At 45.4% G+C, this 24,147-nt stretch overlaps 3 protein-coding genes across 3 annotated transcripts; all 3 read right to left on the bottom strand.

The window, feature by feature from the left end:
* Positions 1-833: 833 nt before the first annotated feature.
* LOC102708010 lies at positions 834-5,767 on the bottom strand. The gene has a single exon (XM_006663570.2). The coding sequence runs from the start codon at positions 5,765-5,767 to the stop codon at positions 1,319-1,321; it is 4,449 nt and encodes a 1,482-aa protein (XP_006663633.1). The 3' UTR covers positions 834-1,318.
* A 4,904-nt stretch (positions 5,768-10,671) lies between these two features.
* On the bottom strand, positions 10,672-13,584 carry LOC102707724 (disease resistance protein Pik-2-like). Its single transcript, XM_006663569.2, has one exon. It carries the CDS (start codon positions 13,582-13,584, stop codon positions 10,672-10,674), a length of 2,913 nt encoding a protein of 970 aa, XP_006663632.2.
* A 5,295-nt stretch (positions 13,585-18,879) lies between these two features.
* LOC121055691 (disease resistance protein Pik-2-like) lies at positions 18,880-22,269 on the bottom strand. Its single transcript, XM_040528578.1, has one exon. The coding sequence runs from the start codon at positions 22,267-22,269 to the stop codon at positions 18,880-18,882; it is 3,390 nt and encodes a 1,129-aa protein (XP_040384512.1).
* Between the last annotated feature and the right edge of the window lie 1,878 nt (positions 22,270-24,147).

Here is a 24,147-nt window from a genome sequence, read left to right as displayed (position 1 = left end):
AAGAGAGAAGGAGAGAATACCAGCGAGCTACAAATTTACCGCTGACCGGCCGGGGGTGGTTGGCGGTCCGACCGCGGCGAGGCCAACATGTGGTCCGCTTTGGGCAAGCCGGAGTGAATGCCCTGAACAGAGGTGGACTGGCCCCGGTCTTGAAGGCATTGGCGAGAGGGCGGCTTCGCGCCATGAAGGCGGGAGCAGTCCTGCACCGCCCTCAGGCGAGGTGCGGTCAGCGGGCGTCGGCCTCCCTCTCCACCTGAGAGGGCCACAGGTGAGCGTCACTCTCCCTCCTCTGGGTTCTCCCCAATCGATCTGTTCTGAGCCGCTGGGAGATGAGGGGGGATGTGGCTGGAAGCCCTCACGGGAGTGGATGGGGGCGGGGAGCGGGTGGGGGAGCTGGCTGGGGCTTGCGGAGCGATGGCGTCGCCGCCGGCGACCTCCCCTCGGCGGGGGTCGCACGAGCAGGGGTCATCCTCCTCCGCTGGTTGCAGATTGCTGGTTGGCAGAAGCTATCTAAGAAAGCCTAAGAAAGAGGCATTTAAAGAGCTAAAACTTCAGAAATCCTCTGATGACATACACAGCTAGCTTATTTCCTTGGTTAGAGTAATATAATATACTCTCTTCTCTGGTTCTCCCCTCTAACCCATCTGTGAAAGAGTCCCCATTCCATTTGTTCTAATTCATATTTTGTTTTCAATATTTAGTTCGAAATTTCTGACAGAAATCTGAAATTTCACAAGTTCCCCCCCTTTCACGACAATTCAAAACCCTGTGCAGCCAACAATCAGAGCAGAAATATAACAAACCACACACTGGGGTAAATTAATTGACTCGCGAGAAATGTTTTTGCACTTGTTACATGAATGGAAGGATGGGACCACAACCTGATGGTTCCACACTCGTATGCTCAAAGGAGAGCGCACACACTGATCAACTCAAGACACACATGCATGCAAACATGTAAGCAAGTGCCCTGATGAAACACACACAAATCCCTGATACATGAACATAGCTTGCATCGATGGAATCAGCAGCCATTGCTCAAGCTACCACGCTAGCATGCGTGCATTGATCAGATGCATGGCACATTGATCATGCATCATGCAGCAATTAAGCAGCTGGTAGCTAGGAAATTATTTAACATATAAACTGACACGCACACAACATTATTTCACGGATACATGAGCATTACATATTTACAATTCACAGGGACAGACCACACGCATATACATGAAATTCATCCTGGGAGCTGGTGATCATGGAAGGATGGAAGGCTGTAGGATATGCGTGGAAGAAAATCTTCGTTTTGTCCTGCGGCAGGCTAGTACTTGTTCTTCAACAACCATGAGCATGCTGAAAACCTTGCATCATTGGGGTCTTCTTGTGCCCTTCCATGGTCCTGGTCTTGATGCTCCAGCTGCCTGAGGGTAAGAACAGGTTGGTTTCTATGTGCTTTGATGTCATCCCTCACCTGATCAGGGACATGGTCACCAGTTAACTCGAGCTCCTTCAGATTGGGAAGGTTGGTGATGCCCGAGAGTGAATTCATCTTGGTGAAAGACCAGATGATCTTCTCGAGCTTAGGAGCTGCTCTGTCGGTGAATTGGATCTCAGTGATGCCAGAGCACTTAACAATAAGAATGGCGAGCTCGGGAAACTCATTGTTGTTGAAGATAAGCTGGCTTTCGTCGTAAGAGTGTTGCGAGAGCACTAGGCAGCGGATTCTTGGTTTCTTGCCAAGAATTTGTAGGTTAGAACGATCCAGCCAGGTAGAATGAAGAGTCACCTCTGAAACTTTTTTGGCATTCTCAAGTGATGAAAGAAGCAACGACTTGTTGCCCTTCAACTCAAGCTGCTTAAACTTGAGAAGGTTGTTGGCCCCAGAAATAGACATTATGTTGGCGAAGGACAAGACGGCCTTCTCAAGCTCTCGAGCTCCACCAACTTCAAAGGTTATGTCTGTCTCCATGTTGGGGCCCTCAACAAGTAAGTATTTGAGCTTTTGGAATTTATCCTTCTTGAAAGTGAGAATGCTACGAGTGTATTTCTTTTGAGTTTCTACCTCTTCAGAGAATGAAACGAGGAACCTGTTGCTCTTCATCTCGAGCTCTTTCAACTTTGGAAGGTCTCCAAGCCCAGAAAGAGACTTTGTGTCGGTGGAGGACAGTACAATCTTCTCGAGCGCTGTAGCTGCTCCATTCTGAAATTCAATGCTGATCATGTTGGAGCCCTCAACAAGAAAAGATATCATCTTTTTGAATTCATCCTTCTTAAAGGTGAGAGTTTTGTCTGTGTATCCATTGTGTCTGAGCCTGAAATACCGTAAGTTGGGTAGCTCACCAAGAACCTTGAGATTGCCTTGGTTCAATGAGGTACTACTCAGAGTTACCTTGGCAAGCTTACTGAGACCTTCAGCTAATAATGCAAGAAGCTGACCATTGTGTGTGTAACCATGGATTCTTAGACTCTCAAGAAACTTGGGACGGAATCTCAGGCAATGACGAATGTGCTGTTGTAAATCTCCACTAGATGCAGTGGCCTCTCTTTCGGTATTGGGAACAATAGAGATTGACAAAGACCGGAGGCACTCATAAAGGTCACTGATTGCTTTAAGTAAATTCTTTCGATGATTGTCCTTGTCGTTGATAACCACACCGAGCTTTTTTAGCTGCCAGAGCTTCCCAATGTCTATCAACTCTTGACCATTTCGTGAAGCCTTGACATTTGACAATACCTCCATGCCTGCCATCTTTTTTATCTCGTTAGGAACTTGGACACTGGAGAATAATGGTGCCTTCTTTTGAAAGGAGAATGATGAAATCTCATCACTGATCGAATTTTTGATCTTATCATTGCTTGAACTAATCAAATCAGTATGGCCAGCTAGCAGGCGCTTTAGCTTTACAAGGACAAGATCTCTTGTTGCATATGCAGGCACCTTAGTTTGCCGGATATCCAATACCTCCAGCTCGTAGAGATTGTTGATTTCACTAGGTAGCATGGTAATATCTGTTCTCCTTAGGCTTAGATACTTGAGTAGTAATATATTGCTACATATGTCCTTGAGGCAGTGTTGGTTATTCTTGAAGTAACGACAACATTCTAGATCTAGCACCTTAAGCATTGACAATTTAGATGATCCATGGAGCTTTTTCAAGAAAGTATCAATTCTATCAGAGACTTGGAGTTGGAGATCATTGAAAATGGAGAAATGATGAGCCAAATGTTGTGAGAGTCGTGGTTCTAGAATGTGTTGTTTCTTGGCAATCTTGGTAATAAAGTCATGAACAAGATCACTTACAATACAACTCTTTACCTTCCCTTCACCATCAATATCGCCGGGATATACAAGCCACCGGTCAATTAGTGCTTCAAAACATCTCTCAGCATGACGTACGGCACTTGGCCATTGTTCCTTAGCTATCATCCCTTCTGTAACCCAACGTCCTACTAAGGTTGACCGTCTAATGCGGTAACCAGGAGGGAAGATTGCTAGGTATAGCAAGCAGGACTTGTATTCTTTGCGAAGATCATTGTAGGAGAAATTGATCATCTTGTTGGCATTAATGGCCAACGATTTTTCTGGATCCATTGAGGCAAGCAACTTGCGCAGATCTTCATTGCTCCTTTTCGGATTAGTGTACATGGCATGAGTGAAGATTTTCATGCAGAACTCATCTGGACACTTGTCAACTACGTCGTGGAAAATTTGGTTGACACCTTTATTCATGGACTGGCTTATATACTGGAAAATATCATGGTACATGCTAACAATAGAATTGGTTATGGGCTCTCGCAGTGGATAGCAAATTTCTTTGGCCCTTTGAATGCTTGTGGTGGTCACTATCAGTGCACTTCCTGAGCTTGTCAGAGGGTTCAAAGCATTTCTGATCTCCACCCACTCTGGTACATAGTTACCATAATCTTCAATGATAATCAAGGTCCTTTCACATTTCAACTGTTCTTTAATCTTTTCAACTACTATTTGGATCATCAACTGTTCCTGAATATTTGATTCGATTTGTGTAATCTTTTGCTTGGTTTCTTTGATTGCACTGGCGTATTCATCCTCCTGATGATAACCTGACTTATGTGGTGAGGCTGAGGCTTGCTCCTGCTTCACAGGTTTGCCTTCAGCTTCCGGCAACTGGGCAAGCTGATGTTGCTGCTCCTTTAGGATGTCTTGTAGCATGTTTTGTATGATCCTGTAAATGATTTCTTTGATCTCAACACTGCTGACTGAAGTAATAGCAGTAGCCGAAACATCATCAGGAGCTGCTTGAATACCATCTGAAATGCCAGAGCTAGCAGCTTCCTGGGGCTCCTTGGCTGGGAACATCTTGTGTAGTATATGTTCATATTTGGTCTGCTGGAGACTAATTGGGAACACAGTTTTGGCTTCTTGTTGTTTCCCCTGTCCAAGATCATCCTCCCTTGTTTCGCCGGGAGACGGAGGTTCTGCTGCTTCAATATGTTGTTTAAGTTTCTTGGCCGTTTCCTTGACAATCTTTTCATGGTCCCATAGTAGCATATTTACGAGTTGGGGGAGACTTGTTGCTAGATCAGAGGTTTCACCTGGTTGAATGAGAAGATGCAGCGCCTTCAAGAGAATGCCCAAGGGTTTTTGAATCCAGAGAGCATTAGACAATGTGTCGATGGCGCCGTCGATGGCAGCTTCTACTGCTTGGGCATGGTCGGTCTCCATTTGTTTGATCTTGCTCTCGATCTGTTCAATCTTTGTCTTCATCTTTTTAATTTGGGAACCTGCAGCGATTTCACTAATAATGTTGGATCTGTCCCTCCAGGCGTTGTCCCGCACATCCTGCTCCTGCGCGTCGCCATGATTTTTCTGTTGATGATTCTGCTCCTGGCATTCACGCAGGATATAGCAGAGGGTGTCAATGAGTGTTATGGGATTGCCTTTTGCCACCGTCCAGGAAGCAATATTAATGAAAGGGATAAAAAATCTAGTATTTCTCAGCAGGTATTTCTTATGCACATTGAGGATGTTGATCCACACTGAGCGCCTGAAACGGGTGGTCGCCACAAAAGCCAAAGCATCACGTGCATTGGCCCCAGCGGTCTCTGGGTCTGGATGCGGTACAACAATTGCGATCGATGGTATGCTTTGACACCAACGATCTCTAGCGGCTGCGGCACGGGCATCGCTATCGAGCCACTCGACTATCTTGTCGCCGCAGTAGTCATCCAGGGAGCGAGAGCGAGCGAGCTCCAGTGCTCTGTGATGTAGGATAGAGCTGCCAACCACCGTCGTCCTTGTCTTCTTTGCACTCGCTTCGTCGTCGTCGCCGCCGCCGGGTGGCTGCTCCTGCTTGGTCTTGATGGTGACCACCACACCGTACCTCTTGCGGCGCTGTGCGACGTCGTACGCCCGCTCCTTGAGCTCACGCAGCTCGATGCCAGCGTAGTGCTGGTTCACCATGTTCTGCACCAGCCAAGGTGCCCAGCAGAGGCTTCGCCGGAAGACGCCGACCCTTGCGCCGAGGACCGCGGCCGGGTTACCGCGCTGGAGGTAGATGTCGACGCAGGTCCTGCAGTCGCCGGCGAGCTCCCGGACCTGCTCCATCCACGTCTGGACCTGCAGGTCCTGATCCTCGCCGGTCTCGGCCAGTCGCTCGAGGAAGCTCCGCATGCTCTCCATCTCATGCTTGATGAACCGCACGTCGCTCTTCACGCGCCCCAGGAAGAGAGCCTCGTTGCGGATCTGCCCCAGCAGCGAGCTCACCGCGGCCACCGCAACCTCAGCCATCCGGCCCCTGCCCCAGGAACCGAGCTGGATCGGGCAAAAGGTTTGAATTCTTGATCAGTTTACCACATGGCACATGCCAGCTCATGCATGCATTACGTGTGGTTGATTTGCTAATCTGTCAATGGATCGCATGAATCATGCATGGTACATCGATCGTTGAGTAATTTCACCTATATTCTGCTGGCATGCATGGTTACATACCTGATTCCATGCGTGCTAGCTGCACGCCAAGAATACTAAGCAAGGAATATTTACCCTTGCCCTAGCCTTAAGGAAGCTAAACTAATGTCTAATGGCACGCACAACGCTTTGGTTGGCCTGCATTGCATGCACACTTTCTCTTTGATTCTTTTCCATCAAGGAATGAATGATAGCCGCTTGATTCCTTCTCTTTCTCTCTTTAGGGCACTCCATCAGGCCCTTTAGTCCTTTACTTCTTTATTACTATCATTTATCCTTTACGTACATTATTTGATTGTGCGACATTGTCTTACGAACAACGTTGGTCACATAATCATTCCAGGTAAAATTGATTACAATGCATGGCATATACATATGTCATGTGTACATAATTTAATGGATAGTCGGAGTCCTAGAAAAAAATATACTCCCTATGTATTTTAACAAATACTCTAATACTATTAACTTATTGGCCTGTCCATTCGTTTTATTCAAAAATCTTTTTGGCACATGTTAGAATATTTACCTTGCCATAGCATAAGGGAAATAATGGCTAGGATCATAATGCTTTACTTGTTCTGCAATGCAGGGTTTCTTCTCTCTTTTTAATTCTTTTTGTCAAGGAATGATATTTCCTTTGGTCACTTCGTTCTTTAGAGCACTGTCTACCGGCCCTTTACTTCTTTATTCTTTATCCCTTTTAATTCTTGCTTTGGTTGTGTGCTGTTCCAATCTTGCTTGTAGCATTGCCTTGCATATATCCTTTCCTTGTCATGTAGATCCCACACTGGGCCCTTCTCCAATGTACTCCGTATGTGCCTACTACAGTTAGCTAGCCCATCTAGCTGGGGCGGCATTTCCTTGGGATGATCTGATATATTGACGGACTACCTCTGCTATTGCCCGAGTTTGATTTTGCTTGTTCAACCGCAGAACTAAATTCAAAGACTCGCTTAGTTATCAAAATTGGCTTATTTTGCCTTCAATGGGTTCTTTCGATGATGGTTTTGTCATATGTGGTGGTTGCAGCCATCACTTTCAACCATTTTGCCTGATATGATATGTTGAGTTGGTCCGCTCGTCCTGATATAGCGTCTACATGATAATTCTACCAGAAAAATAAAATAATATGGGCCCACGTATCAGTCACAAGGAAAAAAACTATTAGGACCATGTAACACCTCGCTTTCCACGAGACGTTAAAAACTAAATTAACAAAAACCTACCAATGAAAATTTTTGTTCCATGGTTGAGCATGGTTGCAATTTCCAAAATTTTAGAAATTTCTACGGGCAAAAATTTCAGTAAAGAAAATTTGAAAATTTTGCAAACTTGCTCTTTCACTCCAGGCAACCAAACCTTATCCATCCAAGCCACCCACAACATACACACCCCACGCATAGGCGACGGCAGCGGCGGGCTGCCCGCTGCCAGGAGAGGGCAAGGCGCCGCCAGTGCTGGCGCGTGTGGCAAGGGGAGGCAAAGGCGGTGGCAGCAGGAGAGGGCAAGGCACTGGCGTTGGCACACGCGGCAGGGGGAGGCACTGGCGTTGGTTGCATCACTATCAACCATTTTGCCTCACGAGATACATTGACTTGGTCCACTTGTCCTGACGTAGCGCTTACATGACAATTCCACCAAAAAAATAAAATAATATGGGGTCCACCTACTAGTCATAAGGAAAAAACTAGTAGGACCATGTAACTCTCCGCTTTCCATGAGACGTTAAAAACTAGATTAATAAAAACTTAGCTGTGAGAATTTCCGTTCTATGGTTGAGTCTAAGTGTACCAAGTTCTCAATTAGTTTCTCTTCCCTTAGGACTTCGAAATATCGACCCCAAATATTCTCATACTAAGAATAATTCCAAAGTTTGAATTCCCATATTCAAATTCTCCTCTAAAGGCTGGATGGTGAATCCTAACAATGCTCGGGGTCAAGTCAATTCTAAAAGCTCCAACTTGGAGGTCAATTCCCTATCTTTTGAAATCCTATCAAAATCCTTGAAAACTTGAGATCTCAAACCTGGGATTCAAATTTATTTCTCCTCTTTAATTTCAACCCTTGACCCATTCCTATTTCTCCAAGTCCGAGCATTACTTTGAAATTGTCTAAGTTGACCAATTGTCTAAATTCAAATATCCTGTTTGAATTCAAATGCTATATCTAAATATCAACTCAAGTATTCAACTTTCTATTCCAATTAAAATCTTGGAACAATTATCAAACCCCCTCCTTTGGGATGTTTCCTGGTACCAAGCATCGAAAAGTTCTTCTTTAAATTATTATCATTTTGGCCCTTTTCTATCATCTATGTCTTTGATACGTTGAACAATTATTGATTATTAAATTAATTATATGAAAATATGAAATTACACTTAGTTGTCTGTTATATGTGCTATATATTACTCCTCCAGATCTTTTTATTTGTCATCATTGACTCTTGGGTTTATGTTTGATCATTCGTCTTATTTTTAAATTTTCTGAAAATTTGCTACTATAATCGGTGCTTAAAGTTTCTTTATTGATAAAACAGATCACAATAAAATAATTAATAATTATGTCATTTTTTTGAAAAAACAAATGGTTAAACATAGATTAAAAAGTCAATGATGTCAAATAGAAAATCGTAGACAGTATAACACTATTAGTTTAGAATCAAATATAACTTTTGGTTATAATTTTATTTTCTTCCCATTTCGAATACCCAATCTCGAAATCCTGGGCCCGCCACTACACTAAACCCATCCCTGCCACCTCTATGCACCACCACTAGAACCATGGCCATGTCGACCACCGACTGCCTGATACAACAACAGCTTTGTCTAGCACTGTAACGTGATCGATCGAATTGATCTAGTCGGATGTTTGGTGGTGGATGTTAGTATGGACAGCTTAAGTTTGAACCCTATATAGGTCATCGTCTTTAATGATTTTGAACTGATATCTTCTGCGGTTGTGACGTCTTGTATCTATATCGACTATCTTGGACATAGTTGATGAAGACAATGGCCATCATGATTCCGACTTACAGGTCTCCCAATATGAATTCATAGTAAAATCCTTCTCTTGATGTCATTTCAATAAAAACTTTCGGAATTCTAAACCCCCTACCTAGCGCACCAATTGTCGAGCTCTGAGATCCCAACTACGATATTTAGGGGATGTAGGATTGTCTACTACCAAAGGAAATTCATGATGATGCATAGAGAAAATAAGACATGTAATTTTATATAGGTTTGGGTTCCATGGAGGTAATAGCCCTTCTACTATTTGGCCGGTTGGTTAGTGCTTTCCACCATATCAAACTCACAAGTACAAATCATGGGTAAGAAAGCCTAATCTAATATAGTCTTCCATAACATTGTGGCATTGTCATTGGTGGTAGCTAGTTGTCTACAGGCTCCTACCGTATCAACTCAATGAAATTGTTCATGTGGCTTGTATTGGTTTCTATTGATCTCCTTGGCTTGTATTTGGCTTGTCTCGCCCCTTCTAGGGGCTTTGTATTTATACCCTCGGGTGCCCCCTTATCCAAGTAAGACTACAGAGGTCGTTATGGATAAAATACGAGTAGTACTAGTCAAGCCTAAGTAGTACTATATATCTCTTTTCTTTTTGAGGACACATTCCTTATTTGCTCACTACTCTATCCATATGCATAGGGTTACTTTACATATAGAACATGCTACATGGTACTGTACCAAGTTATATACATGCACATGGTATCCCATATTGATATATCTAACAAGTACCTTCTCAAAATTGGTAAAAAACTTAGTAGCTAATGCAATTTGGTACCTCGAGATATTTAGTAGCTAAAGGTATCAAGTTTTTGCACTAGAAAATATAAGCTTTTTTATCCTCCTTAAAATGGTACCTTGAGATACCAGATTTTGTATGGTAAAATCATGGTACCTTTAGGTAATATTAGTTCTTGAGATACCAAAAATTTTATACTAAAATTTGGTACATTATCAAAGACAGTAAACTTTCCTAGAAAATATATAATAACATAAGAGCAACTCCGACGGTCTCTCTAAATCTCACTCTCCATTTGCTCATTTGGCAAGCTTGGCAAAAAGATTCCACTCCATATTTTTCTATTTGCTCCAATGGCCTCTCCATATATCAGTCTTCAAGTTTACTAGGTTCGACATGTCACTGGAGGGTCTGGATGATGGTGGAAAGAGAGAGGTAGTAGGTAGTGGGGTCCATGTTTGGCAAGGCTGAATGCCTTGTTTCTGGCTTGCAAAATCTAACGAGTGAGAGGATGAGTTTGCTAAGTTGGATGCTAAGATAACAGTCTTCGCAAGTCCGTTGAAGGCCAATATGTTTCCAAGTTTGCCAAATTTTAGATGAAGATGCATAGGGATAAGACTGTTGTAGTTACTCTATGATATCATTTTAAGGATAATAAAAAAGTTCCTAGTAGATAGATAGATCTACAATACCAATAAACATATCATTACAATACCCAATCAAAATATCACACAAGCACACCACACTCGAAACCATAACATCACAATCGAGGAGAATCCAACTCCCGAGCATAAAGTACAACTATGTATGTGGCCAATAACAAGCAATGCAGAGATCTAGTAAACAAGAACACACGCTTAAACACAGCCGCACAATATAGACAACAAAAGTAAGACCGCATGGAAAGTAAGAGCACAAATATGCAGCAAATAGATAGCAGAAAAAAAAGAAGCTAAGTATCTCTACTTAGGAGCAGAGATGTTGCTTGCAGAAGCAGAAGAAAAGGCGGAGGTAGCAGTTCCAGTAAGTTTAGGGCGGTTGGGAATCTCCTTCATGTCCTGTTGGATGCGCTCTATCTTAATAGGTTCACATTTTCCATTAAGTTCAATCTCTGTCAGGTTGAGAAGGTTAGCAATTCCAAACATATCAACTTGGTCTTCAGAAGTGGAAGTCCAAGCAATTTTCTCAAGCTTAGGAGCTGCACCCTGGTCGAAATAGATATCAGTGATGTCCGAGCCCTCGACCACAAGGAATTCCAGCCTCCTGAATTCCTTTCCCATCAATGCAAGTTTCTTCTGTTTATATGAGTTAGCCCAGAGCCTGACATGGCGTAGGTTGACAAGCTGACCTAGGAGCCTCACATCACTTTCTTTCAAGTAGGTACGCCACAGGGTTACCTTGAGAAGACGAGGAAGCCTTTTGATCCAAGCAGGCAGTCCAGATATCCTGCCCTTGATGAGTAGACTTGTGAGAGATGTGGGTGGTGCCTGCCTCACCTCGTCACTGTCGAGATCTGCGACTTGATCAAGATTTGCTGCAGCAACACCAGCACTACCACCATCACAACTCCCCTTGGAGGAAGAACGAGAATTGTCATCGCCATGATCAGCAACAACATGACGCTTCTTGTCGAGTGCTGATGCTGGTTCGATATGGATTGACAATGAGCACAGGCACTCATGCAACTTGCTGACTACCCGGAGAACTTTGAGGAGATGAGTCTTGTTGTCGTCATCATGAATGACCACACCTAGCTTCCTTAGCTGTTGCAACTTCCGGCCAATGTCTGTTAGCTCCTCCATGTCATTCAGCTGAGAGACCTCGACATGGGACAACACCTGCATGGATGTCATGCCCCCGATCCCACGAGGAAGGTGAATGGTGGAGAAGGACTTGTCGCCGTGTTTTTGATTATCAGTGTAGTGGCCAGCAAGGAGATGAATCAACTTTGGGAGGGCAATGGTATTTGCAGGGAATGAGGCTATCTTGGTTTGCCTGATGTCAAGCGTCTCTAGGTACCGGAGCTTGTCGATTTCCTTAGGAAGCTCAGTTGCATCAGTGTCCCTTAGGCTTAGATACCTGAGCTGGAATATCTTGTCACAGATCTTCTTGAGGCTATGCTTCGTCAGTCCTCTACAACCCTCCAGGTCTAGCACTTTGACCAGTCCTAGCTGGTCTGACGATGATGCAGGCAACAAATTGAGAAATGTCACAACATCCTGTTGCTGCGATGAGTTGGTCTCGTCGTCCTTGGAAGCCGTGGTGGTTTTGCGACCACGGAGGACTCTCCAACAGCGTGTGGCGATGCTAACTTGTGTAGCAGTAGCAGCATGCTTCTCCTGTAGCAGCAACAGTCGAAGACCGGTGCGATGGGTGGAAAGGCGGAGGGCCAGATCATGAGGAAGATCAGAGCTACTACTGTTGCTACCCTCAATGTCGTCGACGTCGCTGGCCATCTTGGTGACGAGCGAGAAGACGAGTGGGTGCATGGTGCAGGTCTTGACCTTGCCGGCAGGGCCAACCTCGGTACGGAGGAGGAGGCCACGGGCGATGAGCGCGTCGAAGCAGCGCTCGGCTTCATCCACGGCGCTCATCTGCCCATCTCTCCCATTGATGAAGCTCTCGGCAGCCCAGCGCCGGACTAGTCTCGTCCTCTTGAACTTGGTGTCTTGGGGAAACACGTTGAGGCACAACAAGCACCTCTGGTACTGGCTAGGCAAGTCTTCTATAGAGAAGATGATCATGTTCCTGGCATTGTCAACCCTATTGGAACTGGAGTGTTTAAGGAGAAGTAGCAGTTTCTCTAGCTCTCCCTTGCTCCTCCGTGGATTGGCGTAGAGAGCGTTGAGGAACATCATGGTGGCAAATGAGTCCCAGTGGCATTTCTTGAGGATGGCATAGATGGTGCCCTGCAAATGCTCGCTGCTGACCAGTTGAACAGCGACCTTCCGTAGAGCCACGAGGTTGGTGCAGAAGTGCACCTCATAGCGAGAGGAGTTGCCGGTGAGCATGAAGAACCAGATCGCCGTGTGCCATGCGTGGAACTGTGCCGTGTGCTGTATGTAGGGCGTGACGACGACGGCGCTGTCGCCGTGGTTGGGCAGGGCGGAGGTGACGTCCCACCATGACTCCTCGTCCTCCGGGTCGGCAAGGACAATCAAGAACCGCTTGCCGTCGAGGTGCTTGCGGAGCTCCTTCTTCACCTTCTTGTTGTCCCACTCGGGTGCCACCTCGTCAGCGACAGCGCTCGAGCCAAGCTGCTCGTGCTCCTGACGAAGCACCTCCTGGAGGATGATCCGCAGCCTCTCCTCGGGCCTGGAGTGACGCTTGGCATTGACCCACACTCTGGTCTTGAAATGGTCGACCGCGATCGGGTCCTCGTAGACCTTCCTCGCGAGCTCCGTCGCGTGCGCCTCATGGCGGTCGTCGGTCTCGTCGTCGTCCGGAGATGGAGGCGGTGGTGCAACGATGGCGAGGACTTTGGGGCTGTGGCCTTCCTGGCTCAGTTCGTCGACGAACTTGTGGATGAACACTTGTATCAGCCACAGGAGCTGAGCCCCGATGTACCTTGCCTCCGCCCTGGCGATCTCCATCGGCTCAGTCGCCTCCTTCACCATCTCCAGCAGGTCTGCAGCTGCGGCGGCGTTGGATTTCTTGCCAGCTTGCAACGACGACGGCTTGTCGTCGGTGGGCAAGAATAGGTCTAAGAAGTTGCTGGTGAGCACCTTCACCTCCTCCTTGGCCACCTCCTTCATGATCTCGTTCAAGTATCCATAGGCCTCAGCCACGTTCCCTGGGTTGTCATGGTGAAGTAGCTCCATGACCAGCTTCAAGAACTCCATCTTGAGATCGTCCAGCGACCCGCCGCCAGTCATCAGTGCCTCCACCAGGTGGTGAACGGTGACGGCCTGGTTGCGGAGGCGGCGCCGGCGGTCGCGTCGCACGGGCTGGCCTCGCAGCTCCTGCGCGCGGACGTCGGTGTCGAACAGGTCGGCGGCGCCGGCCAGGGCGCGGCGCCTCCGGGCGTCGTCCGCCTCCTGCTTGGCGACATCTCCGGCAGCGGCTGCTCCAGGAGCCGCCGCCGCCGGGCGGCCACGCGCCGCGGTGGCGACACCGTACCTGGCGCACCGGTCGCCGACCTCGAGCGCCCGGGCCTTGAGCTCCTTGATCTAGGTGGCGATGCGGTGGCGGTCGGAGACGGTGCGGGCCAGCTTGGGCAGGCGGAGGAAGGAGGCGAGCAGGCCGGCGGAGGCGCGGCCGGCTCCGAAGGTCTGGACGTAGCGGTCGAGGCAGCAGCGCGAGTCGAAGGCGAGCTCGTGGACCTGCCTCGTCCACGCCCGGACCTGGTTGCTGGGGTGGTTGCCGGAGCTGGCCTCGGCCTCGGAGGCGTCGAGGAGGAAGCCGTTCATGCTCTCCATCTCCCGCTTGATGAACTGCACGTCGTCGTGCACGCCGCGCAGCAGCTGCACCTCCTCCGCCAGCACCGACGAGAGCCTCCCCAGCAGCGCGTCCACCGCACTCTGGGCACTCCCTCCCATCATCTCCATGGAAATCAATCACTTGAATCCTTGGCTAGAGCTAGCTAGTGATCACCAACTCGATCACTTAATTATGACTTGATCAACTAGCTACTGTGACCCTATCTATATATACACACACGTTGGATCCTCTCGTGGAGCATCTTCATGGATGCATTGGTCAGTTAAACAAAGCACACGGCAGAACAAGAAAGACGAATCAAGAGGCCAGCTGTATATCGGATCGGATTCACTGTGCATTGCACAAGTTATACAACACACACTCAAGCATGATGCATGTAATGTAAGAGGCCCGACCAGCTATATATCGGATCGGATTCATTGTGCATTGCACAAGTTATACAACGCACACTCAAACATGTAAGAGATGCATCGTGTTCGTCCCGCAAATGAACCAAAAACGAGAAGTCATGATCATCCCTCTTCGAAAAAGGGAGAAGCAAAATGGATTCGATCCCATACACAGCTGGCCGGTCCCTAAATATTTGACGCTATTGACCTTTTATGCACATTTAGACCGTTCGTTCTGTTAAAAAATATACATAATTATTAATTATTTTTATATCATTTTATGTATTGTTAAAATATATATTTATGCATATATATATATCTTTACATATTTGATAAAAAAATTTGAATAAAAAAATAGTCCAACGCGTATAAAAAAGTCAACGACATCAAATATTTAGGAACGGAGATAGTAATTTTTCATTTAACTGAAATGTCGGTCTACAGATTTCTTGTGATGGCTTCAGTCTCGTTCTGAAACTCGTAACTACTCTCGCTGTTTTCTTTATTTGATGCCCTTAATAATTTTTAAATATATATTTGACTATTCGTCTTATTAAAAAATATATAATTATTAATTATTTTATTAACGATTTGATTTATTATTAAAAGAATGACTTATTTTTTTTGCATATTTACATAAATTTATGAATAAAATGAATGATGAAATGTTAACAATTTCAAATAAAAAACCGAGAAAGTATAATTTAGACCGGAAGACCAACCGAATACCCACACCCCAGTTTGAGCTCAATTGGGAGAGAAGTACAGTGTAGCGATTCGTGTGGTGCTGGATCGGGCCACTACTGGGCTTTCTATTCTTCATCGATTCCATGGAGAGCCCATAGTCCTACACGCATGCATCCGAATTGTGTAGGCCCATGATATCCAGCCCACCTTGAGGCCCTCCCGTGCCTTTAGTTAGGCTACGGCAAAAGGGAGGTGAGTTAGGTATCCGGCGCAGAAAAGATAGATTAGTGTATAATTAATTAATTAGTAATTGTTAAAAAATATAAGATAGACTGATATGATTTTTTAAAATAATTTTTCTATATAAAATTTTCACAAACAACGCTTGTTTAGCCGTTCGAAAAAAGTACGTGTAAAAACGAGAAAAATATGGGATTATAAATGGGGAGACCAAGCGCGGTCTTAGTTACTCTAACTGACTGAAGTACTGAACTTCTCCTATCCAGCTAACACGTACAGTATGTTTGAAAAAACTCACAAACAGTACAGTCACTCGCCAGGGCTTTCCCTGCCTTTCTTCCTCTTCTGTAAACCTCAGAAAAGCAAAAGCTAGCAAATGTATAATCTCTCCTTAGCTATACGGCTTTTTTGCTGAATTGCTAGCTAGCTCACTGGTTAAGCTGATGCAGGGCATGCCGTTGCTAAATGATCACACACCCGCGTTGGAATTAAACAAGCAGGGGGTAATTGTTTCACTCTTTTAGGAAAAAAGTCAAACAATATTTGCAAACAAAAAATAATTTTTAAATAAAAATTTTGTATACATGTTTCTAACGAACTAAAAATAAAAACTAAAAATAAAAAATAAAGTATGATGAAAAAATAAAAACTAATTCTATTCTCTATGCGTCGAGTGGTAATGATCTATGATATTTTTCTCGTAATATATGTTGGTAAGTGGGGTAGAAATTTTATTTATAGCTATTGTAGCCTAACTGTCTCCCAACAATGGTACCATCCTGTGTAGTTTAGTGATCTATATAATCGCCTATGATTGATATGTGTTATAGTAGATGAGACCTATTACAGTATGAATTGTAGGTACAGGGGCGTCCCGGGCCTGTGCGAGGTGGGTGACCGTACAGGGCCCCCGAAAACCATAAGTCCCAAGATTTACAAAGTATACAAAGTATATATAATAGTTTTGGGTTTTTTAATTAGAAACCCGTCTAAGTTATCTTATATAATAAGTATATATAATAGTTTAGTTCTTCGAGATTTTATTCCACAAAAAAATAAAGGTCCGGTCTAAATTCTAAATTTCTTGAAGTGACATGAATGTTTTCCTAATACAACCATTGCATAAGAGTCATTAATTTTTTATTTTGGTACTTGATATTAGATCTGCTTAGTGCTCTGAACTTACCCTCAGTACGGGCCCTGGTAGGTACATGTGATGGACCTAGTATATGGGTTGATAAGATGCATCGATATTGGGGCTGGGCGTGGTTATCGACCAGTTGTCCGATGATCGCACTATATGAGCTTGTTGCTAGTGGAAAATGAGTCAATGAGATTGACTTAGATTTGGCCTAATTTGATTACGCTGAATAAGGTTTCCCACGAAGAAAGATAGAATGGATCTGTGTATAAAAGGACAACCATATCTACCCAACCTAAGATTTCGTTTGCGGATTTATAATATTATTGGGAAGAAAATGTTTCTACACTTAACTTGTTTCTTTTTCCTAGAGAATGTCGTGGATAGTATGGCCATGTGCTTGATACATGTCGCGTTCTAAAGCACCCTAAAATTTTCATGCCTTTTTAAATGGTTCTTGAGAAATTGTAAAAGTCAAATTAGCCCTCAATTTTTAAAGAGTGAAGTGTACCAGTGGTCACTAAACTTGTATGCATGTGTCATTTAGGTCTCTGAACTCTCAAAATGTATTTTTGGGTCTCCGAACTTGTCCGGGGGTGTCATATAGGTTCAAACGGGCTCCGTCTCGCTCAATCCGCTGACGTGCCATGGCACGGTGGCGCCTACGTGTTGGTGGTGCCACGTGGATCCCATATGTCAGTTTCTCTCTCCCCTCCTTATTCTTTCCTCTCCCTTCTCGTAGGCGTCACCGTAGCATGCCACGTCAGCGGATGGAGCGGATCGGAGCACGTTTGGACCTATATGACACCCCCGGACAAGTTCGAGGACCCAAAAATATATTTTGAGAGCTCAGGAACCTAGATGACACATGCATACAAGTTTATGGACCACTGGTGCACTTCACTCATTTTTGAAAGACATCAAGATTCAACTCGAATGTGTGAGTGGGAATTTTCGTTGAATTCCTCGCGCCTCCAAATATTTAACCAATTTTTACTTGTTGAATTCTCAGGGCACCACAAATATTTTTAACCATAATAGCTCTTTTAAGATTTAATTAAAAAGAGAAATTAAATTAAACCACTTCCCAACCTTTGGGCCACTTTTGACCCTCTCTCCCTCCGGTGGCCCGGCCCAGCCCAGCCCGTCACCCCCACCTTCGGCTTCCCCTCTCCCTTTCTCATATCTAGCGCCGACTAGCCTCCCCGCCGCTCACCCTCCTCAATTTCCCATTCCCTCCTCTTTCTCAACCTCTCTTTTAATTCCTCGTGTTACTTGCTAAGTGTAGTATAATTACTCATAAAATAAGGGCAATTTTACCATATGAGAACACATCTTTATGTATCAAAATTTATACTACTGAGATACAAAGTATCTAAAGACATGAAATTTTATACAATGTAGTACTTTTAGTACTTACTCGAGGATTGATAAAATTGCTCAGTAAAATAACGTGGTTGCCATATTAGCTTCCTAAGACTAGTCCTAATACATGTTTTATGAGGGTGTCATACACATTAAATATGGTTTCACATTAGTAAAATTGTTAACTTTGCAGGGTCATTAAATGAGGGAGTTTTATGAGATGAGAGATGTGTTTTATCCCCATAAAACTCATCTGGTTCGGTTACTTAGTTTACAGTCTTCTAACTATGCCATGAAACTATGCATTGAGACTGATCTAATTCTAGCATGCATGCATGCGTGCATTCAATTAAGTTGGGAAAGTTAATTATGACGGTTGATCATGTTTTCATTTTTTGCTGATATTAATTACAATAAGCAAATGGGTAATTTTACATCCTTTAGAAAGTAAATCTAGTTACCACAACTTACACTTAATTTTTTATACCTCAAGTTAAAACGTAACTTGAGGCATCAAATTTTACAGTATAAAATATGGTATCTCCCTATACTTTTTTAAGAATGATAAAATTATTGTAAGCAAACATATTTTTATTTGAAGTGTAATTTTATCATGCTTGAGAAAATACATTTAGCTACCAAAATTTATACTCCAAATTTTAATACCTTAAGCTGTAAAGTATGTAGAGGTACTAAATTTTACACTAGAAACTAGGGCAGCCTTGGCATTTTCTCAAGTACAATAAAATTACTCTTATTCAACATATTATCAATTATGAAGGGAGGTAAGGCAGAGCACTGCCAAAGAGCTATAACACAAAACACGGAGTAATCACACCCTGAACAAAGAACAAATAACCATGCACACAAATATGAAAGCCAGGAAGCAGGACTAGGAAACAAAACATCTACTTGTTTGTTGCAGCTGCAGTGACCGGTTGGATTGATGAAGAGTTGAGAATTGGAGTGTGTTTAAGGTTAGGATGGCATGGATTCGCTTTAATGGATTGCCTAATGCGATTCAGGTCACAGTTGCCTTTGAGCTCGATCTCTTTCAGGCCTCGAAGGTTGTGGATCCCAAGATTTTCCATCTTGCAGGTGGAGCTCCAAACAATCTTCTCAAGCTTAGGTGCTACTCGTTGTACGAAATGGACATCAGAGATGGTGCTTGATCTCTCAATGATGAGAATCTCAAGGTTTTTGAATCCCTTTTCAAAAGTGAGCTCCTTCTGGTTGTACGACTCGCCCAAGAGCCTCATGAAGCGCAGGTTGAGAAGATCTCCCAAGATCTTTACATCAGAGTGTTTCAAGGAGGTGTCACACATAGTTATGTCAGAGAGTTGTTCTAGCTTTTGGAGCCAAGTAGGAAGGCCGGCTATCTTGCCACTGATGCTAAGGCTTGCAAGAGATACCGGAGGCGAGAATAGTTTTGATGTTTTGTTCAGATCAGGAACCTCACCATCATCTTGTAGACGGATTGACAAAGACCTCAGGGATTCATTTAGCATCCCAATCACTTTGAGCACAAGGTAAGCTTGCTTGCCATGGATAATAACACCAAGCTTCCATAGCAGCTGCAGCCGGGCTAAATCTTCCAGTGCAGCCTTGTCGTGACTGTCAGAAATTTGGACATGGGATAGTATCTGCATGCTTGTCATGTTCTTGATTCCACGAGGAATATGGATTGCAGTAAATGATTCAGGAGAAAGCTTGTCATCCTTGCCATGAGAAATATTATCCTTACTTGAAGTTGGAGGGTCGGTGTGAGTGTGACCAACACCAGAAAGCAGTCGCGCCAGCTTTGGGAGAACAATGGATTTTGCAGGGAAGGAATCTATGTTGGTTTCCCTGATGTCAAATGTCTCCAGTTCTTGGAGCTTGTTAATTTCCTTGGGCAGCTCAGCGACATCTGTATTCCTTAGGCTAAGATACTTGAGCTGGAATATCTTGTTGCAGATGATCTTGAGGTGCTTCTTCTTCAGTCCACGGTAGCCTTCCAGGTCCAGCACTTTGATCCATCCTGATTCAGTTGTAGGAAACAAGTCGAGAAGCATTACCATGTCTTCCAGGACGGAGTCTTGTGGTCTTGGCCCTGGTCCTGGGACTTGAGGCTCCCCACCGCTGTCCATCTGCATCTTCAACCCCTCGCTCACTCGTCGTTGTACCTTGTTAGAGAGTTGAATTCTACTGGCGATGGAGAGGCGACGAGCCAGGGCGGGAAACAGGTCGATGCTGTCAGCAGCACGGCCATCGTCTTTGGACAACCAGGCAATGAAGGACAAAACATGTGGGTGGACCTTGCACATCTTGACTTTGCCTGAAGGGTTGTCGGTGTTGTCGTCGTCAGGATGGAGAAGGCCTCGATCAATCATGGCGTTGAAGCAGCGCTCAGCTTCGTCCGCTGCAGCTAGGCCGTCTCTTCCCACGATAATGCCTTCTGCGGCCCATCGCCTGACCAAGCTTGTCCTCCTGATCTTGAATCCCAGGGGGAAAATGGACAGGTACTGGAAGCAAGCCCTGTAATGGTTCAGGTCGTCGTAGCAAAATTTGATCATGCATCTGGCGTTGTTCACCGTGCTGAATTCATCCAGATGACGCAGCAGGTTCTCCAGGCTTGCCTTGCTCCTTTGATGATTAACATACAGAGCATGAAGAAACATCTTGCTGGAAAATGAATCCCAGCGACAACGTTCCAGTATATCATTGACGGGGTCGTGCAGATCTTCCCCTCCATTGTCGCCGCCCCGCAGCATCTCTTTGGCCTTGTTCCGTGTTGCGAAAAGATGAGAGTAGAAGTAGACTCTGTAGCGAGAGCGCCTTCTCAAGAAGCAAAGGCTGAGCAGGTACCACCCGACGTACTGGTATGCTTGCTGCACCAGTGGACTTAATACGATTGCACTCTCCTCAGTGACATCAGACGGCAAAGCAGGCAGTATCTGCGCCCATGGTGTTTCATCCGAGTGGTCAGCAAGAAAAATCAAGAACTTCTTCCCTGTCAGGTGCCTTCTGATCTCCTGTTGCAATCTTGTCATCTCGCCACCACCGTCATCGCGAGAAGACGATGGATACTGATCAGGAGGAGGCTGTTGGCCCATTCCCAGGCCCAGAACTTGCGCCTGCTCCTGCACCTGCCGGAGTATGCTCTCAAGCCTGGCGGTGGTCTGCGAGTGTTCCTCGGCGTTGACCCACACGGTGAAGTCGAAGAGGCCGCCTTGGCGGGAATAATCATCGAAGACCCTACGTGCGATCTCCGTCGCACGCCTGAGCCCACGTGGGTCTTCGTCTTCCAGGTCTTCGCGACGAAACGGTGGTGTGACAATGGCGAGGAGCCTAGGGCCGTGGGTATCTTTTTTTTCGTGCAGCATGTTGATACCATTGCTCTTAAGTGCTCGCCGTACCCAACCGATGATCTGATGCTTCTTCTCTGGAGGACCCGCAGCTGCTTCTTTGGCCATCTCAGTCTCAGCATTGTGGTGATCTTGAGGGGAAATAAGTTCTTCCAACGTGGAGAGCAGCCTTTTCAACTCCCCTCCGAGCACATCTATGGTGTGTTTCACTAAGAAGGCAGTAGCATCGGCCTTGTTGCTCATGAACTCCGTCAACAGGCCCTCGGTGGTGAAATGGGGCATGTGCAGGTGCAGCTTTCGCTTGAAGTACTCGAAGGTATGCCTGTGATGCTGGCGGCCGCCATCGTGTGCATCCTCCGTCTGGTTGCCGCCGCCGGTGGCCGCTATCCAGTCCATCACGTGCCGCGCGTCGGTGTTCACCCAGTCCGTGGCGTCAGCTATGGCGCGGCGCCTCCGCGCGTGCTCCGCCGCCTGCTGCTGCGGCAAGACCACAGGCTGCGCGGCGGCGGCTTTGACGCCGCCCGGACCCGGGGCCGGAGCCTTGACGCCGTACCGCTGCCGCCGCTCCCCCACCTCGCGCGCGCGGGCCTTGAGGTCCTTGATCTTGCTGGCGGTGCGGTGGCGGCTCGGCAAGGTCATCGCCAGCAGCGGCAGCCACCGGACGGAGCCGAGGAGGCCGGCCGACGGGCGGCTGGCGCCCACCGTCTGCACGTATTTGTCGATGCATTTCTGGGAGTCGTAGGCGACCTCCCGGACCTGCCTCCGCCACGCCATGACCTGGTTGTTGCCGTCCTCGGCGCTGGCCGCAGCGTCCAGGAGGAACCCTTGCATGCTCTCCATCTCGTCCTTGATGAACTGCACGTCGCCCCGGACGCCGCGCAGTAGCTTCGCCTCGTCGACGAGGAGGCCGCTCAGCTGCCCCAGCAGCGAGTTCACCGCACTCTGCTCCATTTCTCTCCAGCTAGCTAACTCTTCTCGTCTTGATTAATTTGGAATTAGCTAGCAAGCCAAACACATATTTATACCCAATGCATTATGCATTGCAGGATATATATATAATATTCATGGAAGAAGCAATACGCGTACCACTATTCTTTAATTGATTCAAAACACCACGCAATGCCATGGGAATCGAGTTCCAAGTATTATTCTTGGCTTCCTACAGTGTTCGCTACAGGTCATATCGAATCGAATGCACACACCTTGCGTATTGCCGGTCCTTAGCTTTGTCCTCTTTGTAGTTGTTGGCTACAGGGTGAAACCATGAGTTTTCTAAACCACTGGCTCAAATGATAGAGTATAAATTGTTTGGATAAATCTTAGCTAAAATTTAATACACTTCTAATGCAACTTTTAGCCAGGCATGAGGTTTAAGCCTAAGCCGCCCCATGCCTGGTTCCGCCCCTGGTTAGCTCCCTTTTAACACACTCAAAACCTTTCTTTTCGCGAAACATGACACCAGCGCACAGGGACGGATCTAGAATAAAATATAGGGGGTGCCACCTATTTATTTTCTAGTGCTTTGAACTGATCTTAGACTGTTACGGATGCCTAAATTTAAATTGAGATGGTATATATATGGTAAAAATAGATAAACCCTAGTAAAAACATTTCTAAACCGGGTGCCTGGGCACCCCTAGCTATATAGCAGCTCCGCCCTTGCCAACGCACCCCATTTTTATGGGCAACTCTAAATACAGTCCATCATTGTTTTTAGATTAAAGAAGTCACCCTAGGATTCGCTGTCGACCGATACGTCATCTACCACTAAAAAATAATTTATCATAAATACGAGCATCCACATCAAATGTAGGATTTGAATCTAGATGGTAAGTTTCACTACTTTTTGAAAATGTGGCGTGTATTAAGCACACTAGATTAACAGATTTGGCATCAACACTTGGGTATCAACAGTACATTCTTAAAAAGAGTCGACAGTTGGTCTTTTAATAAAGCAAGTATTGGATGAGAACACCCAGTGCATCGGCCTTGAGCCATATGTCATACCCGCGTAAAACCACCCGGTGCTATTGTACTTGGGATGGAAACACTCGGGGTTAGTCTATTGACTATGCCTCCTGGCACCTATCAAATTCATATTTGAATGCAGTCCTATAAGACTTCATCTTCAGTTATTTTTAATCTAAGGGAGTCGGAGGCTACACCTAATAGGTGCATCTATTCGATGCACCTAGGATTTCATCAATGAAGCCCTCCACAGTCTCTCTGAAATACATCAAGAAGAAGGGCAACACTTGGGAAGAGGAATCGGGAGAGTTAAAGCACTCGGAGTTTGTCATGAACCGTGAGGAAGACTGCAGCTGAACTATGAAGCGCTTGGGGACTACTGTGGATGATATGTTTACCAGGTGACCTTACATAGAAGGCATAATTAGTTATGATAAAGGGTAGTCGGAATCAATGATATATCAGATAGACTATAACTTTGATAATATGCTACCTTGTATCCTATGACAGGAAATATAATCTCAATCAAGCAATATCATGTACAAATAAGGAAACCAAAGCCGTATTTATTATGTTCCCTACCTTGTAGCTTGGTTCCTCGGTATATAAGCGAAGATAAGGGGTTCCTAAAGGACATGTGAGATCCCTTGATATTAAACACCCTACTAATAAACAACACTCAACCATGACCTGTAGGAGTAGGGTATTACTTTGTAGTTGAAGGCCCGAACGTGGATAATCCGTTGTCTCCTATGCACCATCATAATTTTTGTCTCATGCGTCACCCCATATATTTACTACTGGTACAAAATATCGACATAACTTTTACATTGTACAATTAGTAACAAAAGATAGGAGTAG

Source organism: Oryza brachyantha, chromosome 11 (genome assembly GCF_000231095.2).
Source record: "Oryza brachyantha chromosome 11, ObraRS2, whole genome shotgun sequence".
NCBI classification, from domain to species: domain Eukaryota; kingdom Viridiplantae; phylum Streptophyta; class Magnoliopsida; order Poales; family Poaceae; genus Oryza; species Oryza brachyantha.
The sequence above is the reverse complement of the archived record's forward strand: the minus strand, read 5'-3'. Positions and strand labels throughout refer to the sequence as shown.